At 67.1% G+C, this 16444-nt stretch overlaps 1 protein-coding gene across 3 annotated transcripts; it reads right to left on the minus strand.

Annotated features, from left to right (window-relative positions):
• Positions 1-634: 634 nt before the first annotated feature.
• Positions 635-13388, minus strand: BCAN (brevican). Of its 3 annotated transcripts, XM_068662732.1 has the most exons (14): positions 13253-13388; positions 9207-9305; positions 8707-9099; positions 8383-8557; positions 8124-8251; positions 7162-7455; positions 5672-6115; positions 4394-5179; positions 2524-2631; positions 2212-2370; positions 1736-1818; positions 1296-1440; positions 929-1111; positions 635-821 (listed from the first exon to the last, which is right to left on the minus strand). In XM_068662732.1, the coding sequence occupies exons 2-14, from the start codon at positions 9295-9297 to the stop codon at positions 796-798; spliced, it is 3015 nt and encodes a 1004-aa protein (XP_068518833.1). In that variant the 5' UTR covers positions 9298-9305; positions 13253-13388; the 3' UTR covers positions 635-795. The 3 variants fall into 3 exon arrangements, with proteins under 3 accessions (XP_068518833.1, XP_068518834.1, XP_068518835.1); XM_068662733.1 differs by lacking the exon at positions 7162-7455; XM_068662734.1 differs by lacking the exon at positions 5672-6115.
• Between the last annotated feature and the right edge of the window lie 3056 nt (positions 13389-16444).

Here is a 16444-nt window from a genome sequence, read left to right on the forward strand (position 1 = left end):
CCTGGTGTTATCGGTGTCCCTGGCACCGCTCTGGGGGGGTTTTGGGGTTGGTGACGCCGCCGGGGACAGCTCTAAAAAGCACTGGCACTGGAGATAGCGGCGTGGGGAGACCCGGGGGGGTCCAGCCCTACAAGGTGCCCCCTTCCTCCTGCACGTCTGCCAGCAGCAGCTTCCCAACCCAAACCCTGCCAGCTCCCCGCGGCCACCGGGATTTGGGGATGTTTTGGGCTGCGCCTCCCCATTTCCGTGGCTGTGGGGACACCGCGGTGCCAGCAGCACTATCGTGCACCCCACATTCCCAATTTTCGGGCCGGGTACCCCTGCCTCTGCCTCTCGTCTGCCCCGTTTATCTGCTTTAATCCCACAGCAGCACCCAGGGGGGTTTGGGCGATGCGCACCCCCCCCAGCAGTGTGGCCGTGTCCAGGGCACCGCCTCGGTGTCCCCATCCCACTGTTATAGGGTGAGGACCCACGGGGCAAAGGTGCTCCAAGAGGCTGGAGATGATGCTGCCACCTCCAAGCTGTGACCCCCACCCCAGGATTCCTCCCCCCCAACCCGATTTTGGCTCTGTGGTCCCTCCAGGACCCCACCAGCCCTCGTGCGAGGTGAGACGCCAGGCGGGTGGCTGCCGGCTCCTTTTTGGGGGATCTTTAGTTATGGGGGTTTCTTTGTACAGATATAAAACAAGCAGAGGGCGGGCACCCACGGGGCAGGCTCCTCGCCCCACCGGTGCCCCCGCTGCCATCCCGGTGCCGTCCCCATCCCCCGGGGAGCCTCCTGCTTCGGGGACCCCCTCAGTCTCTGGGGTGCTGCGCCAACCCTGGATGAAGGAGAAAAAACAAAAAAAAACAAAAAAAACAGATGAAGGGAGAGATGCTGGGGTACGATGCAGGGGGAGGGGGTCGGGGACCCCCCCCCGGTGCTCACCAGGGCGGCAGGAGAGCTGGGGCTGCTCCCAGGTCCCGTCCTCGCGGCAGCGGATGAGGGGCGAGCGGCGCGGGGCGAAGCCGCGGCGGCACTGGTAGCGGGCGGTGGAGCCGACCTCGTAGCGTGGCTTGGCTTTGCCGAAGGCGTGGGCATTGCCCACGGCGGGGGGGGGCCCGCACTGCACTGCGGGCAAGGTGGGGGGCAATTGTGGGCACCCCTGTGCCAGGCGGACCCCTCCCCTTGATGCCACCCCCAAGGTTTCCAGCGTAAACCCCAAGCAAGGGGAGGGTGCCCCCAGCCCCTCTCCTCTCCCCGTTTTGGGGTCGGGGATGGGGGAGAGGGGGGTAAGGGGGGGGGCAGGGCTTACCCAGCCCCATTTTGCAGGTGTAGGAGAGGTGGTAGTTGCAGGGGACGTCGCTCCACTGCCCCCCGTCGTGCCACACGATGACCACGCAGTTCTCCCCGGAGAGAAAGTAGCTGTCGGGCTGCCCGGGGTGCCAGTTCTCGTAGAGCTGAAACATGGGGGGGGGGACAGGAAGGGCTGGGGGCTGGGGACAGCTTTTTTTTGGGGTGACACGGGGCCCCATCCCCGTGCTGCCAGCCCCGGGTCCCAGACACCCGGGGGCTGCTGTGCCCGAGGCGTCGCGCGACACTCGGCGCCGCCGCGGTTTTGGCAACGGCTTCAAAGCCCGGCGCTGACTCACCCCAAAGGATCGGTCCCAAGGGATGGAGAAGGATGAGGAGTTGCCCCCGGGGGGGCTCCTCATTTTTTGGGGGGGTGCAGGGAAGGCTGGCAGCCTGACTTACCAAGGGGCTCCCGTCAGACCACTGGAAATCCCCCTCGATGGTGCGGTCGTTCAAGCCGATCCATTGGTACTCCCGGTACTGGTCTGGGGGCACGGGGGGGGCTTGGGGGGCACAGCCGGCCCCCAGCACCCCCGAACAGGGCTCAAGGGCTGGAGGCTGTTTTTGGGGGGGGGCTTGGGCGAGGCTGGGAAGTGGGGAGGGGTCGCCGGGAGAGGGCAGCAGAGCCCTGGTGTCCCCTCCTGTCCCTGGTGGCTTTGGTGTCCCCGGCAGTGAGCCCTGGTTCCCTCTGTCCCTGCTGTCCCCTGTCCCTCTGTCCTCCTGTCCCTCTGTCCCTGCTGTCCCCTGGCCCCATAACCCAGTGGAGCAAGGGGCCCCTTTTTGGCTTAGCTTTCCGACCCTAAACCCAGCGGGGCGAGGGTCCCGGTGTGCCCCCGTTGGCTCCCGGGGTCTGTAGGGTCTGGGCCGTCCCCACGTACCGTTGATGAAGTCCTGCTCCTCGGGGGTCAGGATGGTGGCCAGGTGCCCCCCGTAGTGCCTGCACTGCGTCTCCGCATCCTCCCAGCTCCTCCGGGTGGAGAAGTGCTTGTAGCAGGCTCCCTGGAAGCTGTCCCAGCCGGGGCTGCACCTCCTCAGCGCTGAACCACGGCGGGGGCCAAGCGGGGAGAGAGGACAGGGTCAGCACCGCGGAGCCCAGCCCGCGAGCAACCCCAAAAAATACCCCAAATCCCTACATTTACGCCTCCGGGGCTGCTTTAGGGTCGGCACAGTGCTGGCCCCGTGGGACTCACGTCTCTCGCAGCTGCTCCCTCCGTAGCCGGGCAGGCAGAGGCAGGCGAGGTGGGCGCCGTCCTCGGTGCAGGTCCCTCCGTTGAGGCAGGGGTTGGGGACGCAGCCACCTGCAAGGCACGGGCGGCCCCGCTCAGCGCCGGGGTTTCGGGCGAGGGGGTGCGGGATTTGGCCACCCCGTGCACAAAGTCTGGGGCACGGTGGTGTGCCCGGAGGACTTGTATCTGGCTGGGTTTTGGGGATTTGGTGTCCCCCGGGCGCACAAAGCCGGGAGTTGGGCGCACCCCTCGCGCCGGGGGCTCGTCGCCGTGCCAAGCCCTGGGCTGGGGACAGCTTGTGTTGGAGTGGCGCCGCGATGGCTCTTTTGGAGGGGACATTAAAAGGACAAGCCCTTGAGCTCGTCCTGGCCGCACGTCCTCAGCCTGGGGGCGAGGCGAGCCTCGTGCCTGCCCCCCAGCCCCGCAGCTCTCACCTTCAGCCTGGCCGGGGCTGAGAACTCGCCCGGTGCCGGCGCCAGCCCCCAAAGCCCTTCCCTGGCTGGCACCAGCTCGTTCCGGTCATTAAGGCACGCGGTCATTAACCCGTCCCCGGTTCAAGAGCATGATTAAGGGCTCCAGCGGAGCGGGGAGCGAAAGTCCTTGACACCCCCCCAGCGCCTCGGCGGCTGCCACCGTCCCCTCCGTGCCAGCCCCGCGGCGCCGGGGACGCGCGGATCAGCTCCAGCGGAGCGCAGCGGGGCGAGGGACGAGCTATTTAGGGCTCGGGCACGTCCGGATCTCTCTGAGGGCATCTCTCCTTGCCAGGACAAACGCAGCCGTCCTGCAAGGTGCGGGGGTCCAGCAGGACCCGGGCACCCACTGCAGAGCATCGTCCGGGGGGGGGCACAAAAAGGGACCCCGCTTGGGACATGGGGCAGCGCCTGATCGCGGAGCTGGGAGCATCCCGGGGTTGGGGGCTGGAGGGATTTGGGTTGAGGTCACAGCTCATGCATCCAGCATCCTCCCGCAGCGTGGGGGTCCCACCTCAGCCCCCAGGGGGCTCGGGACTGCCCCCGTGCACCCCACAACCCCCTAAAACCCTGCAGCGCTTTGGGGCGCTTGGCCGCGTGCACCTTGGGGGTGCTCCCTGGCACGAGGACGTGGGTGTCGTCCCCCCCCCCAGGGCATAGGGGACGGGAAGCCCCCGGCTCAGATCATGCTCAGCCCCCAAAAGCCCTCATCCAGGGCTGGGGGGCGCAGGGCCGGGGGGATTAGTTCGTCAGTGGGGAACGCGAGCGAGGCAGCAGGCGCGAGGACGAAGGGAAGAGCTAGCCGAGGTGCGTGTTCTAGAAAGCTTTTAATTAATTCCCTTTATTAGTACCACTGTTAGTCAGAGGAGGGTTCGGGGCCTTCTTTTGATATATATATATCTTTTTTTTTTTTTCATGGAAACAGTCATTAAAACACTTCACAGAAGTAGAAGAGAATTAAGTGCATGCGGAGCTCAGACCAATTTGTTTGACAAATATGCGCTTCTCCGGACCTTTAACCTTCCCTTACCCAGCCGAAGAGAGGAGGAGAGAGAGAGAAAGAGAGAGGAAAGAGACAGACGGACGGACGGACGGACGGACAGAGGGAAGCACAGCGTGAAGGAAAGGCGTTGCTGTTGCCTAGTGCCAGCGCGCAGCCAGCAGCGCTGCCCCCAGCGCGAGGGCAGCGCGGTGCCGGGGGTCCCCGGCCGAGCTCGCCCCCGCCCCGAGGCTGGCACGCTCGGTGGGGAGGGCGGGCAGGGGGGCGTCCGTGCTGGGGGCCGGGTCCCCAAAGGGGGTCCCTGCTGGAGACACCCCGGGGACACCAGCACGGGGAGAGGTGAGGCCATCCCCGAGGGTCCCACCTGGTTCTCCGGGAACGGCTGGAAGGAAACCCTCCACGGTTGCGACAGAGGGCACGGGTCGCTCTTCCTCCTCCTCCTCCTCTTCCTCCTCCTCTTCCTTTTCCTTCTCCTCCTCTTCTTCTGAAGACGCAGCGGGGGTCCCGTGGGCAGTGCCCGGGGTTTGCGGCACAGCCTCGTGTCCCGTGGCCGGTGCGTCGCTGCCACCGGGCACCTCGGCGTGCCTTGGGGTGACCACCGTCGCCTCCACCGCGGGGACCGTGCCCCCGTCCCCTGGGGCCGCGGGCGAGGGGAGCCACAGGGCCCCCGACTGCTCCTCGCCGTCCTCCTGCAGCTGCGAGGGGGGCAGCGGGGACGCCCCCCGGGGGCTTTCGGCCACGTCTCCGGACAGCTCGGCGTCCTCGGCACCCCCCGTGGCAGGGCCGGACCCGCGGCCGTGCGTCCCGTGGCTGTCTGTCGAGGTGGCAGAAGTGGCACGGGTCGGAGGTGTCACCCCGCTGTCCCCGTGCCCGGGTGGCCCGGGGCTCCTGGTGTGGGCCGGGCGCCCCACGGCTTCCCGCGGGCGGCTGGGGAGGCTCGAGGGGGCCGCGGGGGGCTGGGGCTGTTCATCGGGTGGCTCTGTGTCACCTGCTGAGGCCACCGCTGGGGACAGGGCATCGGAGGGTCCCTCAGCTCCTGCCGTGTCCGGCTCCGTGGGCTGGCTGGGGTCTCGCCGTCCCTCCGGGCTCTCTGCTGCGGTGTTCCTGGGGTCCCCACCCAGTGCAGAGCCCACGGCTGCTCCCTCTTCCCCTGCAAAGCGCAAAGAAGAATTGGGGTGAGACGCCTGCGCCCGCACCCGGTGCTTCGGGGATCTGGGAGGGAGACGCGGCACGAAGATGCTCAGGGAGGCAGAAACAGCCCCGGGGCCACGGGATGCTTCCCCCTGCGAACCGGTGCCATGCTCCGGCTCAGCCACCTCGTGCTGCAGCACAGCAGGGTGCTGCTCAGCCCCTCGCCACCTCCTTTCCCTCCTCGGGCTCTTGGCGTGGCTAAAGCACCGGCCGGTGCCGACCCTGCCCAACGCACGGCGCTGCCTCGGCCACGACATCCCCGAGCCGGCGACGTGCGCGCCGGAGACGTCGCCTGGCACCGCTGCGCCGAGCCAGCCCGGCCCTGGGCGCACCCTGAGGGGGCAGAGGCGGCTCGGCCACCCCCGGGCACCTCGGGCGAGCTCCACGCCTGCATCCCTGCGGCTCCTCTCGGCTCCCAAACCCTGAGCGCCGCGGCGGCCGCTCCACCTACCCGTGCGGGACGGCTCTCGCCCAGCCTCTGCGCACTTTCCACCCGTCCCTGTCGCCCCTTCCTCGTCTGCGGGGGACGGGCTCCCCGCTTTTGCACCGCAGCTAAGCGGGATGCCTGCCTCGGGGACGGCCGGGGCCGTGGGGAAAGGGGCGGCGGAGGCTGGGTGACGTCCTCGAGCCGAGGACACGGAGGTAGCTAGCGGGGGGTGCCGGGCCCCCGGCCCTGGAGCATCTTCGGGGGCCAGGCTCGGCTTTTCCAGCTCAGCGTCAGCCGCGTCCTTAAAGAAAGGGACGGCGTAAATAGCCCCTCGCGACTCAATCTCCACTTGCGCTTTGGGCAGCTGCAGCTCCTCCAGCTTTTCTGCCACTGTAACAATCTCCTGGAGGCCCTCGGGCTCTCCGGCTCCGTATTTTCCTGCGGCCTCAGGGATAGAGTTTGTCCCTTCTGTGGGCAGAAAGAAAGCGGGGTATTACTGCCCTGTCCTGGCCCCGCGGCGGCTGGGGACAACCTGGCACCCGCTCGGGGGGACCCGCTGCTCCTCGAGCCCCTCCGCAAAGGGCAGGATCAGGCCCCCCGTGATCAGCCCTGACCGAGCTGGCAGCTCCCAGGAGTTAGTGGGTTACGGGGACGGCGGCGCGGCGCTGTGGGACGGCTCCATCCTGCCTACCCCTGCCCTCGGAGGCAACGGGATTCCCGCTGGGAGAGGGGGAAACTGAGGCACAGAGGCACGCGGCGGCCGCTTGATCCAGGAGAAGTCCCCATCCTGCGAGCCCCCATGGCCCTGAGGGGACCCTCGGGGAGGTGGGATGGGGAAGGTTCAGCAGGAGGGTGGCTTTGTCCCTCTGCCTGCTGTCCCTGTCCTCGCTCGTCCCCTCCTGGGGCACCGCAGACGTCCCCTGGTGCGCAGGGTGCCCTCGGCACCCCGGCTGAGCCCACGGCTGCTACCCATGGGTTTCATTCCCTACCCACAGCCACGACGTGTGAGCCCAGGCAGGCTGCACCCCACAGCCCACAGGGAGCCCCAAAATGCCCCCAGCAGCCTTATGGGGCCAAACTGTGCCCACGCAGCCCCCTCACCCCAAGGCTGGGGCTGGTGGCACCGATCTGGGAGAGCCTCTGCCCCCCAGAGCTGACCCTGAGCTCGCGCAGAAGGACGGCACCATGGGGACGTCCCTGCTCTATTGCGATATAGCAGCATGCAGCGTTCAGACCAGCCCCACCATGTCCCGATAGACTATTAGGATCATGCAGAGCGCCCGTCCTCCATCACGATGCATGCAGCGCTGAGACCATGCGGGTTATCCCTCCCTAACCGAGCTCATGCAGGGCACCCCTGTCCCGGCTCCTCATGCACCACCGAGGCGGCACCGACAGCCCTGCTCCATCGCGACCCGGCGGCACGGCGAGCGCACGGGGGGACCCCCATGCGAGGCTGCACCCCACAGCCCTGTCCGAACCCCTGCCCTGCGCCCCGGGGGTGCCCCGGTTACCTCGGAAGCAGTACGCATCGTATCTGCTCTGGGCATCGGGGAACCCCGTCTGGTTGCGGAAGAGGAAGATGGTTTTGACGCCGGGCAGCGCCCCGCCGCAGCGCTCCCGGGGGGTGACGATGGGGTAGCGGACGCTGCCGTCGGCCAGCCAGCCGGGGCTGCAGGCGTCCAGCCCCGCGCTCCAGGCGGCGTAGAGCTGCCCCGGGCTCGCCAACGCCGCGCCCCGCGCCCGGCAACGCTCCTCCGCCTCCTCCAGCGTGAACTTGTCTGGGGCCGTCTCCAAAAAGATCTCCCCTGCCAAGAGAGGAAGGAGGCGGGCGTCAGGAGAGGGGCTCGGGAACGCGGCTGGGGCTGCCACGCCGCTCAGGGCTGGGTGCGGGGGGCACGGTCTGTCCTTGCTGAGCGTCCTGCTCTGATTTCCCGAGCTGCCTGCGCTTTTCTGAAGCCTGCTGCGGACCCAAAGCTTCCCAAAACCAAAATGTGACCGACACGGGGGCCGCTGCTTCCACCTGGCACACACGAGCAGCTCCACAGCGGGGATGCGGCCCCAGGTCACCAGAGGTCCCCTGGCCACACGAAGCATCAAAGCTTTGCTAAAGTCACCTCTAAAAAGGACCGCAGAGGAGCAAATCCTTGCCCTGCACGGAGCAAGACGCATGTGGCACATTTCTCAGAGGACCCGCAAGCCACCAGGGAGAGCCCAGGGAGCTGAGTGAGGCAAAACCACCCCAGAAATGCTCCCGCGTGGGGAGCGGCACGGCAGCACCCAGCTCCCGCGCACACCGGAGCGCCCAAAGTCTCGGAGAGGCTTCGGAGACACGAGCAGTGCCTACAGCTTGGGGAAATTTCTGCCAGTTCTTGGCCCCGTGCGCTGGTGCCCGTCGGGTTGTGGGATGGGGGGGTTACGGGGCCGGGTTAGTGCGGGGCCGCAGGGAGGGGAAGGGCGCAGGGTTGGTGGGCACCTGGCAGGTCCTCGGCGTAGCAGTAGACGTCGTACATGTCCTCCGGGTCCACCACCCCGTAGTTCCTCACCCCGGGGAAGCCGTTCATGTCCCCGTAGCAAGCCTCGCGGGGCGTGTGGATGGGGTACCTGGGGCACGAGAGGAGAAAGGGGGCTGGCGATGGAAAGAGGGGCACAGGGGGGCCCCAGGAGGTGCCAAATGTGTGCCGGGGGTGCCAAACGTGTGCTGGGGGTGCCAAACGTGTGCCGGGGGTGCCCACCTGACGGTCTGGTCGGCGATCCAGCCGGCATCGCACTGCTCGTAGCCGCCCAGGTAGGCAGCGTACAGCTGCTCGGGGGTGGCGATGCGGGCACCGATCCTGGCACAAGCCTCCTGCGCCTGGGCGAAGGTGTAGGCGTAGCGCATGGAGCCCTCGCGGTAGTGAAACACAACCCCTGGGGGCAGGAGGGAGGCACGGGGTGGGCAAGGGGCTTCGCAGCAGCCCCCCACCCGCCTGGGTGCACCCACGCGCGAAATGGGAGCCGAGGTGTGGATGTCTGTGCCCCCAGCCCCCCCAAAAAACCCTCGCTTCTCCTCCGGGTACCTTTGACTCTGAGGTCGAGGATGTCGTGGCCGTCCTCGATGCCGTGCTGCACGTCGCAGCGGTAAATCCCCGAGTCGTTGGGGCGCAGCTCGGTGAGCAGCAGCGAGGCATTGGTGTACCGCTGGTGGAAGATGGGCAGGGAGGCGCGGAGCCGATAGTCCTCGCTCACCTTCACCCTGTCCCCCCGGGCTACCAAGATCTCCACCTCCCTGCCCTCGGAGATGAAGGTCCACTTGACCCGGGGGGCGCCCAGCACCGCCCTGCGCCCGGCCGTGCCGGCGGTGGGCAGGGGCCCGAGGTAGGTGATGAGGCAGGGGATGGTGACGTCCCCCGCCAGCACGGCGTCCAGGGCAGGGTGCCGAGGGATGGAGACCTGCAGCGCCTTGAGGTCATCTGGGAGGGGAGAGGAGAGGAGATGTGAGAGGGGTCGGCGCGTGGAGACCCCCCCCAGAGCCTGGTTATGGGGTAGGGGTAAGCGCAAGGCGCGGTGACGCCGTTACCTGTGCCATCTCCGGGGCCAAGCACCTCCGGGACCACCGCGGGGGTAAAGGCGCAGAGCAGCAGCAGCAGCAGCGGGAGGGCTGAGGCCATCCTGTGCCCTGCGAGGGGGAGGCAAAACCCAGCAGCGGTGCTTAAAGTGGGAAGGAGAATTAAAACAGCCCTTCCCTGCGCGAGGGGGGCAACGGGGGCGAGGGCGAGACCTCGGCCCGCAGACCCCCGGGTCCTCTGGGGACGGCAGAGCCCAGCCTGGCCCCGGTGGCACGGAAAATCTGAGCGCAGCCGGGCAGGAGGCGATGCCAGAGCCGGAGGCACCGCCGTTAGAAACCTCAGGCAGGGTTTTAAGAACTGGTGTCGAGCAGGGATGAAGGAACGAGCCGCCGAGCCCCGGCGTGGGCAGCGAGTGCGCGTGCACACATGTGCCAGGGGGGATTTTCGGCGTGCCCACACGTCTGCGTGCCCCGCTGCACGCGTGCGTGCCCGCCCGTGGGTGCACACGCGTGTTTGCACATGCGCTTGTGCACGTGTGGGAGCGGGCTTTGGCCGGAGAGCTGCCGGGGGGGGATGCCGAGGGCGCACAAAAGCGCGGGGCGGAGGGGGAGGGACGGAGCAGGAGGGCTTCTCGTTGCCATTCAGCTCACGGCGGAGGTTCCCCGCGCTCAGGCTGGGAAAAGCGGGGCCGAGCAAAGCAGTCATTATGTCCCGGGCCTCTCTCAAGGCTGCCTGGCACAAAGGGCTCTCCCCCGCCGGCTGGGGAGCGGCTCTGAAAGGAGAGCCCCGCCGCCGTCGCCAGCCCCGAGAAGCAGCCCCCGGGGACGCTGGGGACGTCCCCGAGGGGCTCCGGCCACCCCGTGGCACCTCGCAGCTGTGTGGAGAGGATGCGGAGAGGCCCCCGCGTGGCGCCTGGTGCTGGAGGGGGGCACGGCCCCGTTATCCTCACACCCTGCTGCAGAGCCACCTCGGGGCTCGGGGGGTTCCCCGGCTCCCCGTAACAGTGCCGCACCGGGACGGGAGCGCAGCGCCCCTGAGCCTGGGAGCGGTTTTGTAATTTACGAGCTCTTTGTGCCGAATCGATTTTGGCAGCCACCGAAGGGGATTTTGGCACCGCCGCGGGGAGCTCTGGCCCAGGTCGCCAGCTGCCAGAGCCAGGCTGCCGGGAGGATGGCCTCGCTGCCCACAAACCGGGCTCCCGGGGTTCCCATGGGGCCGATGCGTCGGGAATTGGGTGTGAATACAGCACGGGGACCAAGGACAGACAGCCCAGCACCATGCCCCGTGCATAAATAGCCCCTAAAACCATACCCCATGAACATCCAGCCCCTAACACCCTGCCCCATGCACATCCAGCCCCTAGCACCCCCCCCTCCCCATCACGACCTCCCCCAGAACCTGGCTGGCCCTGCCAGAGCCAAGCCAGGGGCTTTTTTCGGCTGGGGCTGGATCATTTTGAATTCAGCCCCACGGCTCCGGAGCGAGGGACGATCCCCCCTGCCCGGGGACGGTGGCCGGGCTCCAGGACGGGGGCTGGCCGCCGTCCCCCAGGGCGGCGGAGCGAGGCAGGCTTTTGTCACCGGCTCCTTTTCTCCCCGTTCCCAAGGCGCCGCGGTGGCGTGAGCGGCGGCCGGAGCAGCCCACGAAGCCCCAGGGAGGAAATTCAAGGGATAAAAAAGTCGGCGGGGAGGCAGCGAGCCGGGGACACCGGGCGTCTGCTCCCCTCCTACGGCTGGGACACCGAGGGTCCGAGGGGCCGGGGGATTAAACCTGGCCTCATCCTGCCCGCGGGGTTCCCGTGGTGGCAGGAGACTCTCAGGCGTCACCGTCTGAGGTTTGGGGTTTGAATCTTTCTCTTTTTTTTTTTTTGCCACAAACGGAAAAAATTTTTTAGCCCACACATCAGGAAGGGAAAAGGCTGGGAGCAGCACCAGGGGCCGGTGGCCAAAAGGCTCGGCGGGCAGCGAGGGGGACTCGGGCACCTCCAAGATCCCGGCCCCGCGGTGACAGCCGGGGGACGGGGACGGCGACGAGGCGCTCGTGTGCGCACGGCCGCCCTCCAATTCCGTGGGAAAGCGGGCGGAAAATGGAGCTGCAGCCTCCTTCGGGACGGGAGCGACCTTTCCATCCCTCTCCCCCCCGAGCCCAGCCCCGCTTTCGGAGGCAGCGAAGCGCCGGAGACGCCGCGAGCGGGCACCCCGCGGCCGAGCCCCTTCCCCTCCCTGCCACCACCCCTTTTGGGGGGCTTTGTCCCCAGCTCTGTCCCCGCACGTGCTGGCTCCCAAGGTGCCCTGGCAGCCCGCAGCGAGGCAGCGCGGTGGAGCAGCGGCTTTCCAGGGATGCTCAGCTGCAGAATGAGTCAGCAGCCGCGGACGGAGCCTGGCCCCGCTCCAGCCTGGCCCCACGGCCCCACCGGCACCGGGCTGCGGGCACCCCGATGGCCCCGGGCACGTGCCCAGTTTCCCCCATCCCCGTCCCATTCCCTTGCTGCAAAGCGCTCCCGCACCCTGCGCCGCCCGCTGCGCCCTGCTCGGCTGCTCGGGGGTCTCCAAGCGCCGAGCCCCCCCATTTGGGGTGGGCACTAGGGTCGCTTTCGGCGCAGGGGGTGCTGCGGGAAGCGCCCGGCAGCCTCTTGGCAGCGGCCGCTGGCAGAGCCCAAAAGGCAGGAAGCAGGTGGGGAGGAAAAGGGGGGGTCCCTCCGGCTGCCGGAGACGCTCCCCCCCCCCCAAAAAAAAAAAGTCTGTGTGGGGAAAAAGGGGTCCTTGTTGTAGGGTCGGGACGTGCCACTGAGGCTTGGGGAGGTTCCCGAGGTGGAGCCGAGGAGGGCAGCCCCCCCCCCGAGGGACCCACGCACGTGGAGGTTTTGTGCGCCCCCCCCCCCCTCCGCTGCAGGGCTCCAGTGGGGAAACTGAGGCACAAAATGGGGCAGGAGCAGCGGGGGGGGGGGGGTGCCCCAGATTTCGGCGGTGCCGCCCGGCCCCTCAGCACCCTCCCTGGAGATGCTCCCTCGAAGATCGCGGCACGCCGAGGAAGGAGCCAGGCTCCCAGTTTGCCCAGTTCAACCCAGTCCCTGCAGAACAGCCCCAAAATCTCCTGAGCTCCCTCGCGCCGTGGTGCAGGGGGTGGGCGAGGACCTGCCCGGAGGGGGCAGAAGCCCCCCAGGGGGGACAAGCAACAGGTTCTGGGTTTTGGGGCTTTTTTTGGCCGGGGAGCAACAAAAATTTGGTGGGATGGGGGCAAGGGCAGCTCTGCCCCCCCCTCAACTGGGGGATGCTCAAGGGCAGCGCCCTCACCCCGGGGTTTGCTCCGCCTGGGGAGGGGGCTTGCAGGAACCCCCCCCCCATAGCCCTGGGTGCTCTGCACGCACGCCCTGGGGCTGCCCGGTGGGGAAAATCCTTAAAAAATGCTGCAAAATGTTCCCCTTCTCCCCCCAGCCCCCCCTGTCCCCTTCGGGACACCGGCAGAGCCTGGAAAAAAAAAAAAGGAAAAAAAAAGAAAAAAAAAGAAAAAAAAAAGGAAATCCCTGCGGTGCTGCAGCCACCCCCGGGGGGCAACTTTTTCCCCCTGCGCCCCCGGGGAGACGCAGCCGGGCCCCTGCCCAGCTCCGTGCCTCAGTTTCCCCCCCTGGCACTGCCCTGACCGCAGCCTCCTTGGCACGAGGACCTGTGCGGAGGCTCTGCCACGGGGAGGGGACCCCAAAATGGGGCGCTCGGGGGGCTGCGAGACCCCTGCCCCCCCCCCCCTCCCCAAAGCCTCTTCTCCATCTCTGCTCGCAGGACCCCTCCCCGAGCCCTGCAGAGCCGCGCGGAGAAACTTGCAGAGCGCACGCACGCTGCCAAGGACAAAGCAGGGACCGGAGCATCCCCACTTGGGGAGGGGGGGTTCACCCCCAAAACCTGCACCCCCCCGGAGAGAGGAGCGAGCCCAGCCCCCCCAAACCCCCCTCACTCTCCCCTGGCGCAGAGGTGAAGGGAGCTCTCCAAACCCCCCTCGCTCTCCCTAGCGCAATACGGCAGGCGCACCGCTCGGCTCCCCAGCGCCTTTGCCCGGCTCCCACCTTGCTCGCTGCTTTCGGGGGGGGGTCCGGGGGTCCGGCACGGGGCTGAGCTGCGGCTTCTCGGGGGCAGAGCTGGGCAGCAGGTTGGCAGCGGGGCTGGGAGCGAGCTGCACCGGGCATAAGTGCAGGGGGGGGAGAAGAGAGGAGCCCTCTGTGTGCGCGTGTGGCCGTGGCCGCGGCTCCTTTTTTTTTTTTTTTTTTTTTTTCTCTCTTCTTTTCCCTCCTCTTTCCCTCCTCCTTTTATATTTTATTCCTTCCCCTAATTAAAAAAAAAATAAATATATGTTACCGTGCTGGCAGGCGCCTCGTCCCTCCCCTTCCCTCCCTCCTGGCAATGCCAGCACGGGACCCGTGCGGCGGATGCGCCGGGCGGGCACGAGGTTTAACCCTGTGGATGCAAGGGGCCCCCCCAAACTGACCCCCCCCCCCAACCTCCCCACCACAGCCCCTCATTTTTTGGGGTGTTTATCCTAATATTTGGCATTTTCAGCTGGATAGGGGAATGGGCTGTGGGTAGGGGTCCTGGTGGCTGTGGTTTTGTTGTGCGCCCCCCTCCTGTGCCAGCTCCATGTGTGGAGCTGGGGGGGTCCAGGGGGGTCCCGGCACACGCCGTGCCTCAGTTTCCCCACCTGCAGCCCATGGCTCACAGATTGCTCCCGGGGGGGTGCTTTAAGCTCGCCAAGCCCCAAATCCTCCCCGCGGAGCAGGATGGGGGTGGGCTGCATTCGGGACCCTGGGTGCAGCCAGCATCGGGGTCCCCCCCCCCCATTAGGGAGCCGAGCTCCAAACCGGAGCTTTTTTTAACCAGATCTCGCTCCAAACTTTCTCCGGCGTGCGGCATCCTCCACCCCGGGGGGGCTGGCGCGGCGCCTGCCGGATAATTGCTCGGGTGAGTTTGCAGAAAGCCGCAGCTCCTGAGCAGAATTAATCACCCGTCGCCCTGGGAAATAATTAGCAGCGGTGGGGAAGGGCTCGGCAGCGAGGCGCACGGCGTGGTGGCACGGGGCTGGGATGGATACGGGACGGACACGGGGACAGACACAGGGACGGGGACAGGGACAGACACGGGGACAGATGTCCCAAGGGGTAGGGGTGACGCTGGGCCCCCCCACTGGATCCTTGTGGATCCTCGTGGCCATGAGCTCACATCCTGCGCTCGGGATTTTGTGGCCGAAATCTCGGGAATGGGGGAAAGGCGAAGTGCCTGCTCAGCAAGGAGCCTTACCAGCCCTAATTGGGAACAAATGTTCCTCTCCAGCTCGCCAAAGAGGCTCCCCCACGCTGCGCCACGGGGCCACCGCGGTGTCCCCGGGGTGTCCTGGGGAGAGGGGACAGCCCCGGGGACAGCCGGTGCCTGGGGGCAGAGCGGTCAGCGCAGGGTGGCAGCGGGGCACAACCCCTATCAGCCATCAGAGAATCCCCACCCCGTGCCCTACAGGAGGTGGTGGGGCCCCCCCAGCCCTCCCCATCCCAAAAGTGTCCCCCGGACACCGGTGGTCCCCAGCTGTGTCCCCTTCGTGGTGAGGCTGGAAGCGTCCCCGTGCCCAGCTGTGCTTCCTCCTCCTCCTCCTCCTCCTCCTCCTCCTCCTTTTTGGGTGGTGGCCCCCCCAAAACCTCCTGCCCCCCACTGCCACCCCCAAGCACCCCGCAGAAGGAGGGACATCCCCATCCTGGGGGGGATGGGCAGACCCAGGGTACCCCACAGGGACAGGGATGTCCCCATTTAGGGCCAAATCCCAACCCCAAGCATCGCCCAGGGATGTGGATGTTCCCCTCCTGGGGGCATCACGACCCCAAGAACCCCCCCAGGGACACCGATGTCCCCATCCCAAGCAGCTCCAGGCCCTGAGCACCCTCGGGGAGCACACAGACCCCCCCCCAACCTGGGGCACCCCGCACACCACAGGGGTTTTGGGGTTTTGGGGTGTCCCCCTGAGCCCTGCCGGATTGCCACGGGGACCAGGGGACGGGGGCACAGCAGGGAAACCCACAGAAGAGCCTCGGGGAGGAAGAGGAGAGCGAGGGCAGGGAGGAAGGCAGCGCTCCGACCCCACATCCCATGGGACAGACACCGGGGAGGCACCGGAGGAGGAAAAATCTCAGCACGTCTGGCTGCAAATTAGGTGGAAAAACGACACTTTTGGGGACCCCAGCGCCCCCCAGGCCATGGCACGGGGGCTGTGGGGTCCCAGCCAGCCCCTGGGTGGCTCCGGGTGGCTCCGGGTGGCTCCGGGTGGCTCCGGGTGGTGTTGCCAGCAGAGGGGACTGTTGCTCGCCTCAAATTGGAGCAGGGTGGGAGCTGGCTGGGAGCCGGCCGGGAGCCAGCTGGGGAGGGGACGTTGCCTTTTTTTTTTCTTTTTTTCCTTTTTTGCCCTTTTCCTCCTTGGAAAGGGGCCGGCGGGGACCCTCCCCACCGCCTCTCCGGGAGAGGAAGGGCTGGGAGAGAAAGAGCTGGCAACAAAAAGTCTCTCCCCGGATGATTTTATGATTTTATTTTTTTTTCGTTCCTTTCTTTTGTTCACAGCAAGCTCGCGCCCTCAACTCCCTCCCCCCGAATAAATCAGCTGGGGGAAATAAAAAGAAAGAAAAAGAAAAAAAAAAAAAGGGGAAACAATCCCCACGACGCAATTCCTTGCCCTGAGGATCGGAGCAGCCCGGGGGGGGGGGGTGGACGGCCGCGGGGCACAACCCCAAACTTTGGGCTGCTCCAGGGGAACCTGTGGCCATCGGCAGCCCCCGTGGGGCTCCCAGCTCCGGCAGCACATCTGGAACCCGAAACGGGCACAGCTGGAAGCAGGGGGGGCTGCTGGGGGGGCTGCTCCGCTCGCCTCCTTCTCCCCCCCCCCCAGCAGTTTGCCCTATGCCTTTTGGGGTGGATCTGGGGTGCTGGAGCAGGATCGGTGCCAAAGTGGTGCCCGTGGCTGAGCCCCAAGAGGCACTGGGGTTGCTCAGAGCATCCCCACGGGGTCGTTTTCTCCTCCCCGGGGTGCCAAAACCCCCCCAAGCCCCACAGTGCTTCGCTCACCCCGTTTTTTGGAGCATCCCCATGGGGTCTTCTCCTCCCCGGGGCGCCAAAACCCTCCACGGCCCCATAGGGGTTTGCTCACCCCGGTTTTTGGAGCAGCACAAAAGGGTCCCCGTGGCCAAGCCCTGGGGGACAGGTGTCTGCCAGCCTCCCTTGGAAAACCCCAA

Source organism: Anas acuta, chromosome 28 (genome assembly GCF_963932015.1).
Source record: "Anas acuta chromosome 28, bAnaAcu1.1, whole genome shotgun sequence".
NCBI classification, from domain to species: Eukaryota; Metazoa; Chordata; class Aves; order Anseriformes; family Anatidae; genus Anas; species Anas acuta.

Excerpts from the sequence above, each read along its gene's own strand:
- BCAN (XM_068662732.1), bottom strand. The coding sequence starts at position 9,297 with ATGGCCTCAGCCCTCCCGCTGCTGCTGCTGCTGCTCTGCGCCTTTACC. Across the intron at positions 8,558-8,706 it reads CCTCGACCTCAGAGTCAAAG|GGGTTGTGTTTCACTACCGC; the intron begins GTACCCGGAGGA and ends TCCTGCCCCCAG. Across the intron at positions 5,180-5,671 it reads GCGAGAGCCGTCCCGCACGG|GGGAAGAGGGAGCAGCCGTG; the intron begins GTAGGTGGAGCG and ends TGCGCTTTGCAG.